Here is a 20,648-nt window from a genome sequence, read left to right as displayed (position 1 = left end):
CAACAGGGCCAGGGCAGAGATGGGCTGAGGAGGGACCAGTGTAGAGACTGGCAGACACACCACAGCTGCTGGGCCTAGGGCTGGGGGACTGAGCCTCGAGCCCTTTGGCAGAGCTGGGGGTAGATGCCCACAATGTGATGATGGAATTCACAGCTGCCCAAACGCTGCTGGGGTACTGGCACACACATCATATCAGAGCGTGCAGAAGAACCTATTATCAGAAGGTTCACCTTGAGCATACATGTGTGTACACACACACACACACGCACACACACACATGTCCTCTGAATGCGGAACCTGCGCTGGCTGCCTGGTTCTTACTCCATCGAGGTCAGAAGTCTTTACCATCCACTACTGCTTGTTCTGTGCAAAGTACCCAATCTCTCTTCAAACCAGCTTGGCAGCAGTGCCCACGCAGCCTCTCAGGCTCTTTCCTGCCCACTTGTGTCCTGGTCCTCCAGCAGCTCCCAACGTCTCCACTCTGTCTCTCTTGCCCTCACCTTTTCAGGAGGGGCTCCAATTCCATACACACTCTCTCCTGGAATTGCTCATAAGCAAAATGCATCATAGAGGCATTCAGCATGGTGGGACGACCACCAGCAGAGGAGGCTGGCCAGGGGCTCAAGCCTTACGAGGAAAAACATGTGTCTAGATCTCCTGAAGCCTCAGTTCCTGCATCGGGAAAATGGAGGTGGTGCCAGAACCCTCCCTACCCTGGTCCCCAGCTAAAAGTACCAGGGCAGAAACCTAGGAGTGAGTGAGGCCTCAGGTCACTCTAGGGATGACCCTAGAGTTACTTCTAAAAAGCCCTGGGCTAACCTCCAGGATGTGGAACTGGATGGGAGGTGAGTCCCAGTGACTGCAGACAAAACAGACCAGACCCAACTCAGGGGCTGCGACCCTGCACTGCTGCAGTGCTGAGATGGAGAGGCTCGGCCCCCGACCTGCACCGCTGCAGTGCTGAGACGGAGAGGCTCGGCCCCCGACCTGCACCGCTGCAGTGCTGAGATGGAGAGGCTCGGCCCCCGACCTGCACCGCTGCAGTGGTGGGACGGAGAGGCTCGGCCCCCGACCTGCACCGCTGCAGTGCTGAGATAGAGGAGGGGCTCGGCCCCCGACCTGCACCGCTGCAGTGGTGAGAGGGAGAGGCTCGGCCCCCGACCTGCACCGCTGCAGTGCTGAGATGGAGAGGCTCGGCCCCCGACCTGCACCGCTGCAGTGCTGAGATGGAGAGGCTCGGCCCCCGACCTGCACCGCTGCAGTGGTGAGATGGAGAGGCTCGGCCCCCGACCTGCACCGCTGCAGTGGTGAGACGGAGGAGGGGCTCAGCCCCCGACCTGCACCGCTGCAGTGGTGAGATAGAGGAGGGGCTCAGCCCCCAACCTGCACTGCTGCAGTGGTGAGATGGAGGAGAGGCTCAGTCCCTGACCCTGCACCACTGCAGTGGTGAGATGGAGAGGCTCGGCCCCCGACCTGCACCGCTGCAGTGATGAGACAGAGAGGCTCAGCCCCCGACCCTGCACCGCTGCAGTGATGAGACGGAGAGGCTCAGCCCCCGACCTGCACCGCTGCAGTGGTGAGAGGGAGGAGAGGCTCAGTCCCTGACCCTGCACCACTGCAGTGGTGAGATGGAGAGGCTCGGCCCCCGACCTGCACCGCTGCAGTGGTGAGATGGAGGAGAGGCTCAGTCCCTGACCCTGCACCGCTGCAGTGATGAGACGGAGAGGCTCAGCCCCCAACCTGCACCGCTGCAGTGGTGAGAGGGAGGAGAGGCTCAGTCCCTGACCCTGCACCACTGCAGTGGTGAGATGGAGAGGCTCGGCCCCCGACCTGCACCGCTGCAGTGGTGAGATGGAGGAGAGGCTCAGTCCCTGACCCTGCACCACTGCAGTGAGGAGACAGAGGAGAGGCTCAACCCCCGACCCTGCACCACTGCAGTGAGGAGACAGAGAGGCTCAGTCCCCGACCTGCACCACTGCAGTGATGAGACGGAGAGGCTCAGCCCCTGACCCTGCACCGCTGCAGTGATGAGACGGAGAGGCTCAGCCCCCGACCCTGCACTGCTGCAGTGATGAGACGGAGAGGCTCAGCCCCCGACCCTGTACCGCTGCAGTGCTGAGATGGAGGAAAGGCCAGCCCCCAACCTGCACCGCTGCGGTGGTGAGAGGGAGGAGAGGCCAGCCCCCGACCTGCACCGCTGCAGTGGTGAGAGGGAGGAGAGGCTCAGCCCCCGACCTGCACCACTGCAGTGGTGAGATGGAGAGGCTCGGCCCCCGACCTGCACCGCTGCAGTGGTGAGATGGAGAGGCTCAGCCCCCGACCTGCACCGCAGCAGTGGTGAGAGAGAGAGGCTCAGCCCCAGGGCTCAGGGAGCAGCCAGGAAGAACAAGCACCTGGACTGAAGATGACCTCCCTGCCCGATGGGGCCAGGACCCTGGCACAAGGCAGATAGGCACTGCAGGGGCTGTGGCGCTGATCAAGGAACTGAAAAGCAGCGTTTATAGGGGAGGAAGGGCAGCGCTCCAACTGCCCAGTAACCGACATTCGGGGGAAGGATGAATAAGGAGCTGGCGCTGGGCGGGCTGCTTATTTTGGCCTGGGCAGTGTGGAGTGGGGGTGGGGAGGGGCAGGCCTGGAGGTGGCCTGAGCCCTGGGCGGCGGGCATCCATCCCCCTGGCTCTCAGAGGTGCCCAACTGGACGATCCTCACTGACCGTTAGGGCAAGCATTCCTGCTGCCAGAACGAGGGAGGTTTGGAAGTCACCAGGAGCAAGGCAGACTTGCTGGGCTCTGGCAGCCTGCTCTGGGGAATACCCAAGTCCCCTGGACAGGCTGAGCAGGCCAGTGCTGGCTCCAGGGGAGGGGCGGGTTCTTGGAAATGCAATGGAGAAAACCCCAGAGAAACCTCTTGAGGCCAGAACTAATCAGGGAGGCTGATGGTGCAAGGGTTGAAGCCAACCCTGGGTTCTGGCAACACAGAGAAATGACTCCCCCACCTACCCACCATGTCCGCACCCTGGGTTGGGCTAACAGGTGCCCAAAGGGGAGGCCTCTGAGCAGACTGTGAACAGCAGAAGTGGCACGCACACGGCCCCTCTGGGGTCGTCCCTACCACAGAGAGCACAGTGTGGGGTGGGGGAGGCAAAGGTGGATCTCGGTAGGAACCCCCAGAGGAATCTAGGGCTTCTGGCGGGAGAGGGAGCTGTAGGGGATGAGCCCTAAGACTGTTCTCCCCAGTCTCTGACCCGAAGTTGTCAAAACCAGAGACTCAGACCCTAGGAGAATCTCCAGTCTAGTTTGAGTCCCATGCAGGACCAGAGAGGACAGACCTGGATAGGAGGTGAGCTTGTGGGCTGGCCCCAGGGAGATGGGCTCCCAGGGGAAGTACGGGCACCATGATCCTTTAGAGTTTCTGATGGTCTTAGGGAGAAGGGTGGGAAAGCTATATCATCACCCCGCCCCTTGAACCTGCAGGCCCTTACCTTCTCCAGTCTTGGAGGTGTTGATATCTGAGTCGTCCCGAGTACCATTCTGGGCCTCCAGGTAGGTGGCAGGGACCCAGCCCTGCTCCTCAGAGGTGCTCACGAACCACCAGCCTGCAGCAGGGCCAAGAGAGAGCGCAGCCATGAGAGTCAGTGGATGGCCAAGGTGGGGAGGCGGCCAGGACGAGAAGGAAGGAGCAGCGAGGAGGGCAGAGCACAGAGCCGCACGGCCCCGGGCACCAGCGAACGCCTGGCCCACATCCAGCCTCCTGGAGCCCAGGTTCAAGGCTGAGGAAGGAGAGGCCAGCACAGTCCCCGAGAAGAGGGGACCTGATGGGCCGCCATCCACCCACACAAGCGTGCGATACATCTGAAAATGAAACGGACACAAACGCGTGACACACTTGTGACACAACGACATGCCCAACACAGGAACGCCACCCTGCGGGGGCTCCAGCCAAACACAGAGACCACGCAGGGTCTTTCAAGCCCACTAGGACCACCGGTGTGACCTGGAGTTTGACCATTTTCTCTGGTTTAATGACACCTGGCAGTAAAAAGGCCTCACAAATACGTTCTCACGGTCATCGCTCCCACTTGCGGGTCAGTGGTAATTTCACATCGGTGATGCTCACAGCGGCCTTCAGTGTGTTGACAACTCCATCACAGTAAGTGGGCACTGCACCCTTGAGTGACCCTTGACGGTCATGGCCCAGCGATAGCAGTCCATTCATTTTCTTTCCCGAATGTTGGCTCATTCATTCATCATTCAGACAAAAGCTGAGCCAAATACTCCAAACTCTGAAGCCGTGGCACTCTACTGTCTTTCGTTTCTTCCTAGGAGGTACTTTTCACAGGAGCCTGTCTCTGCTTGCCTCCCATTCTGACTATTCCCTGCCTCCAAAGCCATCTGGCACCGACACTCTTTTCTGTCCGTGACAGAGCTCACTCACCATTTCCAAATCTGGACTGCAACCTTTCAGGAGACTCCAGGGCTCCTCCCTGGGCAGCACACTGAGGTCCCATCACTGCCCACAGCAGTGAGCGGCTACCCAAGGAAGGGGCACATGGGGACCCCCAGGCTCTCCCAGCTGGGCTTAGCACTGGGAGGTGGAGAAGGCTGCCTGGGGGCCGCTATGACAACAGTGGAGAGGGGCAGAGGACAATGGTCGCACCCCTGACAGGAGCTCACACCCAGGGTCATCACCTAGGTCTTCAACTTCCAGGGCTCCGGGTCACAGGGCTGGGACAGCACACAGCCTGTGGTCTAGTCTTGAAGGCCCACTGCACTCCACCTTTTCCAAGAAATTCCACAACACTCTGCATGCAGCTCTGCGAAGCTTATGAACCGCCATGCCATCTATATATACTGTAACAGCAGATACAGTCCTTGTACGTTTGCCCACACCCACAGAATGTCCAGCACTGAGAGTGGACCCTAAGTAGAACTAGGGACCCTGGGTGATTAGGATGTGTCCATGGAGGTCATCAGTTGTACCAAACAGACCACTCTGGTGGGGGATGCTGACAACAGGGCAGGGTGCTTGCATGTGGGGGGACAGGTGTATATGGGACCCCTCCCGCTCAATTTCCCTTGACTTAAACTGCTCTAAAAGCAAAAACAAAGTCTTAAGGAAAAGAAAAAGTTTTAGACAAGGGTTTGGACTTCTGAGGCTCAGCCCTTAGCTGGGTCACTGCCCCAGGGGACTCAGGGTGGAAGCCTTCTTTTTCTCTGTGCCAGATTCAGGTCGATTCCCACATCCCTCACCCAAGGGGGATGGGTGTGGGCCATGCGCACACTCCGGGCCTACCCACCCAGGCAGCCCTGCCATCCTCCCTAGAGCCCTGGTCGCAGCCACGTGGCTGCTCGGGAGGCTGTGGCTGAGAGAGCCCAAAGCAGCCAGAAGGCATGGGCTTGCAGGGGTCTCTGCCTGGGGTGGCTTCTCCCCTTCTCTCAGGCTGTGGGGGAACTTTCAGGAACCCCGACTGTCCCTACCAGTAGGCCCAAAGCCCAGTGTTCCTCCCCAGAGTCTGACTGGACGTCACAGAGCTGCCCACCTCACAGACATTCCCACCCTACGGCTCTGCCTCCTTGCCCACAGGAGTGGGTGCATCTGGCCAACTGTGTCTGACGGGCCTGTCACCTCCCCACACACTGTAACGGTTCACGGGCTTCTCCAGGAATGGACATGGGTGCACTGGCGACCTGAACCCTAAGTCCCACATTAACCAGGAATCGCAGGGGTGTGGGGAAGAGATATCCTGAGAGTTAAGCAATAAAGCAAAATCAGGCAATGGAGAAAGTCAGTCCTGATGACCATCACTTGACGCTGGGGCACAGAGGTGCTAAAGCTAGGCCGCCCTGTTGGACGTTCTCATTACAGTGAACCAGCGAACTTCCTGGGCTGTTCAATTGAGCCAGAGCGGGTTTCACGCACGCACTTAGTCAGCAGGGTTCAAAACACAAGGTCTGCCGTCATGACTCAAGTCTGGAGAACAAAACCCGAGTCCGCTGGGCACCTGCGACCACAGACCTCAGGGGAGAAGGATGGAGACCTCCGAGTCACTCTTGGTAAGCGTCCTTCCCCAACCAAACTCCCCCTCACAGGATAACCTCCAAGAGCCCAGAAGAATAGTCATCACAGTCCCCAGCCTGGAGTCATCTGGGGAGGGTCTGGGAGGCTGAGGCTCTCACATGGCTGCCCAGGTCCAGGTCCAACGACAAAAGTTCACAGGCTTTGGTCACCACACCCTCTAGACCCTCGTCAAACCGTGTCCAGGGAGATGAAAGACCAGTTCCAGCCCCCAGAGCCAAGCGAAGTCCCAGGAGGCCAAGGTAGTGCCCTGAAGGCCTAGCCTCAAAGGGAAGCCCTTCTTCCCAGAAGAGGACTCCCCAGGATGGGCTCAGGGATCTTACGGTCATCAGACGGAACAGGGAATGTGTCTGGAGGAACAAAGGAGCTTGGATACTTGTGTCTCCTTGAGGGTTTGCTCAGATCTCTCCATGCCCAGCCCCTCCCAGCCTCTTTTTCTACACCAAGGTGTGCCCATTGCCCGCTCCACCCTCTAAAACAACCTACTTGCTGTCTCAGTGGTAGCATAGTCCCTCCTTTTCTGTGTGAGCCCATGGCTTCCCAGGAAAGCAAGGCACTTGGCGGTCTCCTGGATGGCTGGGCTGACTGTCTTCTAAGCTTTCTCTCTATTTCGGGACTCGGCCCCAAAGGCATCCTCAGCAGAGGCGAAGGAGGCAAGCTCCTCCATGGGCACCAGGAGGACTTGTGGGTTTCCTCCATCAGTCTCATCCGAGTTTGTCTGTGTTCTCACCTGTGAGTCTTTGAGCCTGCTGACCTCCTGCTGTCCTCTCTCCTAACCTCCTCCCATAGCAATTTCCAGACCAAAGCCCTGTGTGGACTTTTCTCATTGACTCCAAGGGTTTTATAGTCCCAGAATTTAAGGTTCTTCTCTGCTGGTGGCATCGCTTCCCCTCCCGCCTAACTTCACACTTTAAGAACCGTCCATGTACTTTCTGCTCCCTCCCTTCCCCCCAGGAGCCAGGGATCTGGGGTGGAGGGATGGATCTGGACTTGTCTGTGTCGCGTATCTCCCCAGGGCAGGGCAGACCTGGCCTGCCTCTTACCTCTGCCTGGCATAAGCCTGGCACTCAGGGAAAGCTGGGCAGGGATTTGCTGAGGGGCTGAGCATCTGGCTGAGGCGCCCAGTGGGTAGGAAAGTGTGATGGTCTGTGCCTCACACTGCTGGGTGCCCCTGGGATGTGCCAGGGCTGTCTCTCTGAGTCCTTTTTGACCTCAAAACCTCCGCTGTTCGCCAGGTTTCTGTGGAGCCTGGGCCACACCACTGGCAGATGATCGTCTCATCCCAGGGCAGCAACTTAGAGTCCTACCAGCCTGCTGCACCCCAGGACTTGGGGCTGAGACTCTCCTCTTCCTTACTGCTCTGAGGTCCTGCCAACCTTACCTGAGGACACTCCAGCTCTGACACACGCAGAGCTGAGCTGTGTGGCTCTGAGTCCCAGGTCCCTCCCGCAGCAGGCCCTGCAGAGAAGAGCCTGCCACTGGACAGGCTCAGTCACCACCCACGAAGCAGAGATGGACAGGCCGTCACCACCCAGGCAGGCGCTGGCTGAACATGGGCAGGTGCCACCCGGCTCCATGCAGAACCCCCAGGAGCCCTGGCACGAGTCGCACAGTTGGGCCCGTGGGCGGCTCCTTGGGCCTGCGCCCACTGCTGGCTGCTGGCAGGCCTCTCCCAGACGCCAGCAGCTGCAACTGGGGCCCCTGAGCAAAGTCACTGTGTCTTCACCAAGGAGCAGTTAGAGCCTGAGCCACCCTGGGTGCAGCCCAGCTGGCCAAGACGGCTCAGGCGTCAGCCAGCCCGCAGGCATCCCCGGCTCCCCTCTAGCGCACACCATGCTCTCGCTCCTGCAGAGGCGCATGGCGGCAGGCAGGCTATGCCCACATATACATGCATGGGTGGTACCTGTGTGCGTGGAACAGAAGTGTGTCTATACATGTATCAAACGATGATTATAGCCAGGTGCCGAGAAGAGCACGCCCCGGGCTAACATTACACACGTCACTTGATTTCATCTTCAAGGACCCTGTGAAATAACTTACTGTCGTCACTACCCCCACTTTACAGATGTGGAAACTGAGGCAGAAGAGATCACAACCAGGAGGAGGCAGAGTTGCACTCAAAACCAGGCACTCCAGCTTCAGGACCCATATTCTCACTACTGCAGGAGGAGGCCCGGTGCACCTCTGTGCCATGCACAAGCGTAGCGGTGACTCCTTGACAACAAGTATCCCCAAACACAGATGCTTTGCACACTGCTGCCTGTGCGTCTGTCCACACTGCTGAGCATGCGCTTTCTGCGCATATACCACGAGTCGAGTCTCAGGTCTGAGTGTCTATGTCTACACGTGAGGACCCTCTGGGGATAGAGGGTAATAATTGGGAGTCTGGAGTCAGAAAGACTCCAATTCAGCTGGAGTGCCTGATCCTGAGATGCTCCCCAGTCAGGGCAAGGGAGGACTACTATGCCCATCCACTCTTTTGAATGGGAAACTGCGAACTGATGCCCAGGAGCCCCGAGAGAGGAGCACTCAGATGCTGGATGTTCAGGAGAAGCCCCCAGGCTGGGGCAGTCCCTTCTGGGGTCCCCAGGCCGGGACAATCAATCATCTGGAAGGATCCTGAACTGGCCAAGCCCCCAAGCACCGCCTCACCCTGGCCTCTCCTGTGAGGGCCACGTGTCTACAGCGCCAGAGAAGAAAGGACTTCAGCCAGGTCGCCCTACAGGCCAGGGCCCAGCCCCCTCCAGGAGGCAAAGGCCCAGAGAAAACAGCAATCTCACCTGTTACAGCAGCCGACCTGCTCGGTAGGACTCACTGAAGCCCACTTCACCATGGCCAGGAGTGGAGGGCGAGAGAAGGCAGAGCCTGGCAGGCCTGCCAGCACCTCCAGCTGGGGGTGGGGCAGGGAGACCCTCAGCCCACAGAGGAGAAAGCTCAGGTCCAAAAGCCAGTCTCTCCCTCTGTCCAGGCTAAGCATAATCTTTAGCTGTCTGGTCAATTTCAAAGCCCTTTCAAACTGACTCTAATTGAGGCTTCCCAGGGCTGGCACTGGGGGAGGGGTGGAATCGGGGGGGGGGGAAGAAACTTAGAGTCGACAGAGTCTCTCATGAAACACACACACACACACACACACACACACACGAGTTAGAGATGGAGACAGACAGAGGGAAGGGATGGGAGGACCTGGGCTACAGATTCTCTCTCATGAAACACACACACACAGACACACACACGAGTCGGAGATACAGACAGAGGGAAGGGATGGCAGGACCTGGACGACAGGTTAGGGATGGGAAGCCCCCTAGAAGGGATCTTAGCCTGGCCAAGTGGCGGCAGGAAGTGGCGGGCACCCCCAGGCCACTGCTGTCCCCAGGGTGACCAGGCCACAATGGTCTCCTTAATGAGAGTGGATAATGAGCTCATTAGGGCCAGAGGAGGCCAGCTGCACACAATTAGGACATTAATAAAGCCTTCTGAGGTCACTCACAGCTCAGCCTGGGACAAAACAACTGCTGGGGGCGGGGGACCCTGCTCCCTTCCTCTCCCTCTGAAACTCCCGTGTGTCCTTCAAGGTGCGGTCCTCCAAGAGGTCTCCCCACCTTTCCTGTCCTGCTCACCCCAGGACGCAGTCCACAGGCACCTTTTATAGCCCCTCTTCTAAGACAGAGACCTCAGTTTGAATCCTGGCTTCACCTTGTGCTCACTGGTGACCAGGAACAGGTCTGACCTCCTTGAGCCTTATCACACCAGGCAGTGCGTGCTGCCCACAGGGATGCCTGGCATCCTGTGGTGCCCTTGGTGTATCGGGGACATGTGGTGCACTCAACAACCAGCCTTTACTGAGTACCTGGTATGTGCTAAGCCCTGTTCCAGGCACGGGGATGCTTCAGAGAACAACCTCACTCAGGATGCAGGCTCTCCTTCCCCATCTGCCCCTGAACGGCATCCAGGATGGACGCAAACACAACCTGCGCACTGGTGCTGTGGCCAGCGAGGGGGCTGGGCTGCCTCCCACCCGCCCTGGGTGCCCACTCGGAGGGCAGCGGGCAAGACGAGACAGGTGGGGCAGAGTTTGGAACACAGCAGCTTTTAGGTGACCTCTGAGCCTTGCCTTTCCCCTCCCTCCAGGTCCTGCACATGGTCTAACCCACAGCTGGCATCTGTGGAGCGCTGATGCATGCCAGGCCTTCTCGGAGGGTTTCCGCATCCACGGCGGGAGGGAGGTGATGGAGCTGGAAGCAGAGGCAGAGTGCAGGCCTCACACCCCTGCCTCCATTCTCTGCGTACACCTCGCCTCAGGCTCTGGCCCCCTCGTGAGACCGAAATGTCCCGGCACTCTCCCGTTCTTTCCTTGGAGCAGTTTGGAGAAGAGAAGGAGGAGTTTGGGGCTACTTGGTGGTAGATGGAGGGAGATGCTGAGAAGGAAGGGGGCTGAAGGGGGCCTGGCCAGGCACATTTCATCGGCCCTGCCCATGTGGCCACACTACAACTGGCACAAGGCTGAGACCCAAGGGACCACGTCTGCCCTGATGCCCTTCCCAGGACCTTGGGGCAGATCTGAGCCTCCTACCTGAGAGCGAGCAGAGACGTGGGAAATGCAGGCCGTCCATGGCACGCTGTGCCTTTAAGAACAACGAAAGGCAGCCACCCTGGGCCAGGCCTCCCCTGGTCAGAAGGCTCTGTCACTGCGGCCTGTTGCCAAGACACACTCCAGCTCTCAGCACGTGGCCTCCGCGGTCCAAAGCAAATAGGAACGGGTGGGAGCCCTCCCTCCCACAGTGTACCCCCATAGCCTCTGCCTTCCTACCTGACCTATTCCTCTCATCCCACCTCTGACACCTACCCCGCCCTCTGCTGCCTATGGCCTCCCCCTCCCCCAAAGGGGGCTCTCAGGCCATGAGGGCCCCAGAACCTTCCCCGGGCGCCTGAGGCCTGAATTCCAAGACCATTAGCACAGGCTGCTACGTCACTGTTTGGAAGGCTCTGCGGAGTCTGTGGCAAGAAGACAGCGAGAGCTGGGCCACTGCCACCCCACCCCCAACCCTGCTCCAGCCTGCCCACCCCACTGGATGGGCCCAAAAGCCCAGCGCTGGGTCCGGGCAGGCCAAGGGGGTGCACTCTAAAATGACGGCTAGAGGAGAACCACTGCTCGAAGCAAGGGCTCCAGAGGTTGCCTGGGTTCAGATCCCAGCTCCGCTGTTTACTAGCAATCACCTCAGTTTCCTCATCTGTAAAATGGACCCACAGTACACTGACTTCTCACTGTGTTGGTGGATGAATAATCTATGAAAAGCGTTCAGAACAGTGCCGGGTGCCTAGCAAGATGCATTGAAGAGCTATTAGTAAAGCTTAAGTGCACACTTAGTGAATTTTAAAGGACCAAGACCTCAAGGATTGGTGTCATGGTGGGCAGGGAGGCAGGTGGTCTTAGGTGTCTGGAGTCTCATGGAAAGACAGCCTCTTGGTGTCACTGCCATTTGGTCTTAACCTTAGGAAGTCTCTACTGAAGGTCTCGTTCTGTGCTTGGCGTGGGTTGGGGACCAGGAGGGGGACCCAGGCTGCCCCATGGCATAGATACAGTGCTGGCTGATACATCATTTGAAGAAACTGTCGATACCAGAGATGAAACTGAGTCGTCAGGAAGAACACTTAGAAGACAGGAGGCCTGAACTGAACCTCAGATTAAATCTGAGGGGAAGGAGCAGGGGGAGATGGAAACCTGGTGGAAGGAACAGGACAGGCAGGCGATGCGAGTCCACGTGGCCCTCACCAGTAATATTCACCATGCTTCATGGTGGGAACTTTTCCAGACAACAGTGCAAGGGGCAACCGCCTTCAACATCTCTGTCCTCCATCCACTCACGGAGCACCGCTGTGTGAGCCGTGGCCAGAGGTTCCTGAACAGAGGCGGCTCAGGAGGATAGGAGATGCAAAAAGGCCTTTTTCTAATATGATTATAAACGATGCAGATGGTGGGTGAGACGTGGCTCTGCAGGGTGAGTGAGGCATTCAGATGGAGGGAGGGAGGGAGGCGGCAAGAAAAACAGAGAAGGAGGGTGTGGGCTGTTCAGAACCAGCATGGAAAGGTTTAAGTCTCACAGGTGGACCCCTGAAAGAGGGCTCAGGACAGCAAAAGGGTATTTCCCCTGCTGTTCCAGGCAAGAGGTGGAATAAGAAAAAGGAGGTTTTGAGAGACTGAGCAAGGGTGCACACCTTGGGGCTCTCTCTGGGGAAGGGGGTACGAAGAGCACCTGTCTGAGGCTCAGCCCCACGTGGAGATGGAGACGGCATAGACAGCTGCCCTCTGTGAGCTCTCAGCCGGCTGAGAACCTTCCAGGCCACTGTAAGCAACCTGGGAAGCCGTGGAGGTGGGAGCAAGGCCAGAGGACACAGAGTCAGCCATGACCTCAACACTCATAGCAGGAGGCAGAGTCCAGAGGAGAGGCGACCTCCACGTGGGTCCTGACGGAGGGAAACCTGGGCTCCCTGAGGGGTGGTTGGAGAGCAGTTCCGCACATGGCCACGGCAGCGCTGAGCACAAACAACAGGAAAGATGGGGCCCAGACCACGTGGGATTCTGATCAGATGTGAATGCTGGCCTGGAGGGTCCGGGAAACATCAGAGCTGAGCCACCCAGACCTTGGGGCTCTCGTGGTCCTGCTGGGGGCTGCAGGGCTGCAGGAGCAGACTCACAGCTGATAGCTGACCACAGAGGATACATCCAGAGAGCATCTGATGGCTTAGTGGTCACACCCGCTGGGAACCTGTGCCACTGGGTGTTTTAATCAGTCATAGTATGAAGACAGAGGCTGTGTTGGCCGCACTGTCTCATTTAGTAAAATTGGTGCCAGGATCAGGAGCCAAAACAGATCTCAGCAGATGGTAATGACAGGTCAAATCTGACGAGATGAAAAGTATTATAGTAAGTGGAGAGACGAAAGGACATGGCTTAGAACAGTGGTCTTATAATTCACTATCTAAACTTTCTGGAGTACATGGGGGCATCATTCATAATTATGCCAAATATTAGGTGCCAACTGGGAGTGTCTCGGGCACTTGGATCTTATGGGTCACCCTACCTGGCAGCGAGGATGAGAAGGGTCCTGGAGTTTGGAATAGGGTAGAGAGTACGCCTGTGAAATCTTAGGCTGCGCTAGGGTTAGGAAGCACCTGGACTGGGTGACTTACCCAGACGCCTGGTTTACAAGGAGCAGTCCAGGATCGGTCCTCAGGCCTGACTCCTAGCACAGCATCCCCTCGGCTCAGTTTAAAAATGATTCCTTTGTCGCTACCATTGCAGAAAGAGGCCAACGCCGCCTGCTTTTTCCATTAGGTCCCCTAAATCTCCATCTGACAGATGAACCAGGAAACCAGTCCTTTCATCTGTTTCTCCTCCATTCTGTTGGTCTCCACCAAGCGGACCTAGCTCTCAGAAGAGTCATGGGCATGGCTTTCCCCGCTCTTGCCATACCCCGAGGAGGGGGCTAACAGGTAGATTTCTGCCTCTGTCTCTAGGTAGCCTCTCCCTCACCCTCTCAGAGCCCACCCAGCTGACAGAGTTTTCTGGCACAAGATCTCATCTGAGGTCTTTGCCAGGAGAGAGTGACTTTGGATCAGCATTTCTCAAACCTCAGATATTTCCACACCATTGGCTGACTTTGGCCATAACCTAGAACTACGTATACTGTGGTTCACATAGTAAATATATATTTAAAGCAGCTCCCCCCTCTTTTTTTAACTTCAAGAAAATAATTTGTTTAGGAAACTTCAGATTGCCACCATGAATAAACAATTAGGACCACTGGTCCCAACCATGAAATTACAGAGAACAAAACAAGAGGGTAAATTTGAGCTGTGCTGTGACTGAAGAGGCCACATCTAGAGACTGCTTCCTTTTTGTTACTGAAGGAGATTTGTTAGAGTCAGAGTTGACCGTCGAGCTGAGGTAAATCAGACTTGTCAGAGAAACAAAACAAGGTAAGACGAAGGCTTTTTGTTTTTTTCCACGTGTTGTGGAACATACTGCCTCTCTGTGTCATCTAAAAGCATCCCATGTGCCATGGTGTTGTGTGGGTGACATTTCTAAGAAAAAGACTGTGGGCTAGAATGATACTTGGTCATCCAAAACGGCTGATGAAAGACAATGAAGTGTCCTCATTAGTGAGATGAGGATATTAAGTAGCAGCGACTTACCAGGGTTGTGCTGGGGAATCAGAAAAAAGGAATAGGGGCCAGCCACCTAGCAATGTGTCTGCCGTGTGTATGTGTATATCCAGCTTGGAGGAAAAAGCTGAGGGAACCCTCTGTATCTGTTACACCAGTCATTTCAAATATAAGGAGTTGTTTTTATTCTTTTAACTAGTTTACTCCGAGACGAAGTATACATGAGTGAGTTTGTATACTTTCCCCCTTTTCTCTCTTGGCTAAAAGCAGAGGCTTCTTGATCCCAGAATTGAGTTGGTTTCAACTAAAACCCTTAGATGGACAACCATCCCCTCCCTTCTAGCTGAGTTCAGCCCCTCTTGAACTGGCGCAAAAAATAAAAAACAGGGGCAATTTCAACTATAAAGACCATGTCCATAAACAAGACAAACCCACTCCGCAATTTGTCTAGGGCATCCCTCCCTCCAAACCCTGCTTCTTTAATTTCTGGGGAATTTTAAATAGAGGTCTTACAAAAACCCGCACCGCCTGACGTCAACAGTTCTCTGACAACGTGGATTCTTCCACGCGGTGTGGGGAGCAGCCGCCGCGAATGCTGATACTTTTCCAGGCTTCTTTCCCAGTTGGAATTTGGGAGCCACTGGTGTTGCCTAGGAGTCTGGGAGAAGAAAGGTACCAGGGAGTGTCCTGCCTGGGGACCTGTAACTGTGTTTCCCAAACTCTGGGCATTACAAAGCAGTGATGCATGCGTCTCGGTCGCACAGTTGTGTCCGACTCTGCCTGCCAGGCTTCTCTGTCCATGGGTTTTCCTGGCAAGAATACTGGAGTGGATAGCCTTTTCCTTCTCCAGGGGATCTTCTTGACCCAGGGATAGAGTCTATCTCTCCTGCATTGCAGGTGGATTCTTTTATTGCTCAGCCATGAGGGAAGCCCTACAGAGCAGCAGGCATGCAATTAAACAATCTGAATAACCCCCTGTGCCACTGATTTTTTTACAAAAAACAAACAAAAAATATGTTTCCAAAAACCATTTACTTATGTTACACTAAAAGGAAAACTTGTATCCCTTGGCAAAGATAGAACAGAGCTGAAAAAATACAAGGAAACAACAACGCTATGGATTTCCAGCAAGATACTAAGGCACATTCTAGCCAACACACTGAGACTGGGGCTAGAATTTCCCTTGGTCAAACAAACAAACAGCAGCAGCAAGTTTCAGCCACACAGACGCCCCACATGGAAACTTTCTTCAATGTGGAGTGAAATAACTGAAAGGAAATCACCTTCTCCTGATGGGATTCAATGCCATTTAATGCTGGGTCTGCTGCTCACTTATACGACCCACTCTCTGGGAAACACTGATCTTACAGAGGAGCCTTGGGCTAAGGATATGCAGTCCCTTGATTTATATCCAAGCTCAGCCACTAGCAAGCTCTGTGGTCTTGTGCAAGCCATTCACTTTCCTCTTCTGAAATATGGAAACAAAGGCCTCTCCCTACTTAGCCTTGCATAGCTATGCTGAGGAAGAGATGGGAAACATGCTTTGAAAAGTCTCTGGACTGTAGGTGGGTGGGGGTGGAGGGGGTCATTACTCTGAGCAGGTTGAGGAACTTGATGGACTCCTAACTTCCTCCTGCCCCCCACTCCCAGATGCAACTCACTGCCCGGACTGGATGGTGGCCCATCCCTGTCTGTTAGAGAAAAGAACAGGAAAATGTCACTTGACAATATTCTTGCACAGTAAACCTTCCCAATAGCCACATGGATTTCAAAATATTATCATTTTATAGATATGGGAATTGAGGGGCAAAATGGTTACATATAGCTACTCAGTGGCACAGTGGGATCTGAACACAAGCCTTTCATGTGGTCTAGAAGGAAAGGCCCTCCATCATGCTGCTTTTTTTGCTTTAAATATAAATTTATTAATTTAAATTGGAGGTTAATTACTTTACAATATTGTATTGGTTTTGCCATATATGGCACAGGTATACACGTGTTCGCCATCCTGAACCCCCCTCCCTCCTCGTACCATCCCTCTGGGTCATCCCAGTGCACCAGCCCCAAGCATCCAGTATCATGCATCAAACCTGGACTGGCGACTCATTTCATATATGATATTATACATGTTTCAATGCCATTCTCCCAAATCATCCCACCCTCTCCCTCTCCCACATCATGCTGCTTTGTGCACACCCAGCAGAGCTCAGAAGCCCCAAACACGTTGGTCTTTCTGATCCATCGCTGCCCAGGCCTCATCTTTCAAAACCATTGCCTTTGTGAAGCTCCTGTGACTCTGAGAGCTGGCCTTCGGCTCTCCTTCCCTCATGCTCTCCCTGCACCCTGACCTTGGGTTTGGGTTGGCTGTCATGCCAGCTAGACCAAGAGCTCCTTGAGGACAAAGGCCACGTCTTGCTCATCGTGGTATCCTGTTGAGCCCCTGCCTGGCTCAGTGTTTGACAAAGAAGGGACTCAGGGAGCAGCTGTTGAACACGAAATGCAGTAACAAGATGGGCACAAGGCTTCCTCCACCTTGCCTGGCTTCTCCCTCCACACTAGCCCCCGCTGCTTCCCTCAGCCTCAGTCTCTCCGAGACCAGCTCCTGGGGTCAGCACTGGGCACTTGCTCTAACCCCCATCCCTTGGGCCTGGCATCTTCTGGCAACTCGAGTCCAGTGCAGTTCTTCAGCCCCTGGGCAGAGCTCCTTCCTCTGGTCCCTTAAACCAGGGAGGTGCCTCCGATTCACAGTTCACCTGGAGGGATCTGCCCACAGGGACCTGAGGCCAGGAGATTTCTGCTGCTTGTTGCATAGTGCCCAGGATCACCCAGGAAGCTCATTCCCCCACCCATGAGCTCTCACAGTCGGCTGTGTGTGAGCACAGAACCTGATTGGGCCATGTTCATTTGGGCCTCTCCCCTCACAGGAATGGAAAAGCCAAGCTCAGGGAGGTCCCAGAAGCCCAGCACCAGGGACAAGCCCACGCCCTGGGTGAGGCTTCTAGAAGAATGCAGAGGGAATTCTATGAACCAAGTTCAGTTCAGTTCAGTCGCTCAGTCGTGTCCGACTCTGAGATCCCATGAACTGCAACACGCCAGGCCTCCCTGTCCATCACCATCTCCCGGAGTTCACTCAGACTCACGTCCATTGAGTCAGTGATGCCATCCAGCCATCTCACCTCGGTCGTCCCCTTCTCCTCTTGCCCGCAATCCCTCCCAGCATCAGAGTCTTTTCCAATGAGTCAACTCTTCGCATGAGGTGGCCAAAGTACTGAAGTTTCAGCTTCAGCATCATTCCTTCCAAAGAAATCCCAGGGCTGATCTCCTTCAGAATGGACTGGTTGGATCTCCTTGCAGTCCAAGGGACTCTCAAGAGTCTTCTCCAACACCACAGTTCAAAAGCATCCGTTCTTCAGTGCTCAGCCTTCTTCACAGTCCAACTCTCATATCCATACATGACCACTGGAAAAACCATAGCCTTGACTAGACAGACCTTAGTTGGCAAAGTAATGTCTCTGCTTTTGAATATGCTATCTAGGTTGGTCATAACTTCCAAGGAGTAAGCGTCTTTAAATTTCATGGCTGCAATCACCATCTGCAGTGATTTTCGAGCCCAAAAAAATAAAGTCTGACCCTGTTTCCACTGTTTCCCCATCTATTTCCCATTAAGTGATGGGACCAGATGCCATGATCTTCGTTTTCTGAATGTTGAGCTTTAAGCCAACTTTTTCACTTTCCTCTTTCACTTTCATCAAGAGGCTTTTTATTTCCTCTTCACTTTCTGCCATAAGGGTGGTGTCATCTGCATATCTGAGGTTATTGATATTTCTCCCAGCAATCTTGATTCCAGCTTGTGTTTCTTCCAGTCCAGCGTTTCTCATGATGTACTCTGCATAGAAGTTAAATAAGCAGGGTGACAATATACAGCCTTGACGTACTCCGTTTCCTATTTGGAACCAGTCTGTTGTTCCATGTCCAGTTCTAACTGTTGCTTCCTGACCTGCATACAGATTTCTCAAGAGGCAGGTCAGGTGGTCTGGTATTCCCATCTCTTAAAGAATTTTCCACAGTTTATTGTGATCCACACAGTCAAAGGCTTTGGCATAGTCAATAAAGCAGAAATAGATGTTTTTCTGGAACCCTCTTGCTTTTTCCATGATCTAGCGGATGTTGGCAATTTGATCTCTGGTTCCTCTGCCTTTTCTAAAACCAGCTTGAACATCAGGGAGTTCACGGTTCACGTATTGCTGAAGCCTGGCTTGGAGAATTTTGAGCATTACTTTACTAGTGTGTGAGATGAGTGCAATTGTGCGGTAGTTTGAGCATTCTTTGGCATTTCCTTTCTTTGAAATTGGAATGAAAACTGACCTTTGCCAGTCCTGCGGGCACTGCTGAGTTTTCCAAATTTGCTGGCATATTGAGTGCAGCACTTTCACGGCATCATCTTTCAGGATTTGAAATAGCTCCACTGGAATTCCATCACCTCCACTAGCTTTGTTCGTAGTGATGCTTTCTAAGGCCCACTTGACTTCACATTCCAGGATGTCTGACTCTAGATGAGTGATCACACCATCGTGATTATCTGGGTCGTGAAGGTCTTTTTTGTACAGTTCTTCTGTGTATTCTTGCCACCTCTTCTTAATATCTTCTGCTTCTGTTAGGTCCATACCATTTCTGTCCTTTATCGAGCCCATCTTTGCATGAAATGTTCCCTTGGTATCTCTAATTTTCTTGAAGAGATCTCTAGTCTTTCCCAATATGTTGTTTTCCTCTGTTTCTTTGCACTGGTCACTGAAGAAGGCTTTCTTATCTCTTCTTGCTGTTCTTTGGAACTCTGCATTCAGATGCTTATATCTTTCCTTTTCTCCTTTGTTTTTCGCCTCTCTTCTTTTCACAGCTATTCGTAAGGCCTCCCCAGACAGCCATTTTGCTTTTTTGCATTTCTTTTCCATGAGGATGGTCTTGATCCCTGTCTCCTGTACAGTGTCATGAACCTCATTCCATAGTTCATCAGGCACTCTATCTATCAGATCTAGGCCCTTAAATCTATTTCTCACTGTATAATCATGAGGGATTTGATTTAGGTCATACCTGAATGGTCTAGTGGTTTTCCCCCACTTTCTTCAATTTAAGTATGAATTTGGTAATAAGGAGTTCATGATCTGAGCCACAGTCAGCTCCTGGTCTTGTTTTTGTTGACTGTATAGAGCTTCTCCATCTTTGGCTGCAAAGAATATAATCAATCTGATTTCGGTGTTGACCATCTGGTGATGTCCATGTGTAGAGTCTTCTTTTGTGTTGTTGGAAGAGGGTGTTTGCTATGACCAGTGCATTTTCTTGGCAAAACTCTATTAGTCTTTGCCCTGCTTCATTCCACATTCCAAGGCCAAATTTTCCTGTTACTCCAGGTGTTTCTTGACTTCCTACTTTTGCATTCCAGTCCCCTATAATGAAAAGGACATCTTTTTTGGGTGTTAATTCTAAAAGGTCTTGTAGGTTTTCATAGAACTGTTCAACTTCAGCTTCTTCAGCGTTACTGGTTGGGGCATAGACTTGGATTACCGTGATATTGAATGGTTTGCCTTGGAAACGAACAGAGATCATTCTGTCGTTTTTGAGACTGCATCCAAGTACTGCGTTTTGGACTCTTGTTGACCATGATGGCTACTCTATTTCTTCTGAGGGATTCCTGCCCGCAGTAGTAGATATAATGGTCATCTGAGTTAAATTCACCCATTTCAGTCAATTTTAGTTTGCTGATTCCTAGAATGTCAACGTTCACTCTTGCCATCTCTTGTTTGACCACTTCCAATTTGCCTTGATTCATGGACCTTACATTCCAGGTTCCTATGCAATATTGCTCTTTACAGCATTGGACCTTGCTTCTGTCACCAGTCACATCCACAGCTGGGTATTGTTTTTGCTTTGGCTCCATCCCTTCATTCTTTCTGGAGTTATTTCTCCACTGATCTCCAGTAGCATGTTGGGCACCTACTGACCTGGGGAGTTCCTCTTTCAGTATCCTATCATTTTGCCTTTTCACACTATTCATGGGGTTCTCAAGGCAAGAATACCGAAGTGGTTCGCCATTCCCTTCTCCAGTGGACCACGTTCTGTCACAGCCCCTTCAAATTCAAAGCAGTTTCATGGGCTGGCTGCAGGCTTCCACGGGGACTCTTGGAGCCATGGGGTCTCACTCAGGGAACGCACTGCCCTCTTCCACTGTGGGTGCAGCTCATGGGGGCGCCTCTGGAAAGGGCAGCCCCAGAGCCCTGCTGCATCCTACCCTCAGAGGAAACAGCTGCCCCACCATGGCGCTTCTGCCCGAGGGAACTGCAGGAGATTGACCAAGAGGCAGCAGAGTGTACAGGGAAGAAGCCAGCTATCTGAACTCTCTGGCCTTCCTACCTATG

The 20,648-nt window shown here is 54.0% G+C and overlaps 1 protein-coding gene across 4 annotated transcripts in view; it reads right to left on the bottom strand.

The window, feature by feature from the left end:
* Positions 1 to 20,648, bottom strand: part of SH3PXD2A (SH3 and PX domains 2A) — a 255,942-nt gene that overhangs the window by 26,017 nt on the left and 209,277 nt on the right. For all 4 annotated transcript variants that reach the window (XM_018041254.1, XM_018041252.1, XM_018041253.1 and 1 more), the window contains one exon: positions 3,482 to 3,595. In XM_018041254.1, the coding sequence (XP_017896743.1) occupies positions 3,482 to 3,595 (114 nt within the window). The remainder of the gene's footprint in view (positions 1 to 3,481; positions 3,596 to 20,648) is intronic.

This window comes from Capra hircus, chromosome 26 (genome assembly GCF_001704415.2).
Source record: "Capra hircus breed San Clemente chromosome 26, ASM170441v1, whole genome shotgun sequence".
NCBI lineage: Eukaryota > Metazoa > Chordata > Mammalia > Artiodactyla > Bovidae > Capra > Capra hircus.
The sequence above is the reverse complement of the archived record's forward strand: the minus strand, read 5'-3'. Positions and strand labels throughout refer to the sequence as shown.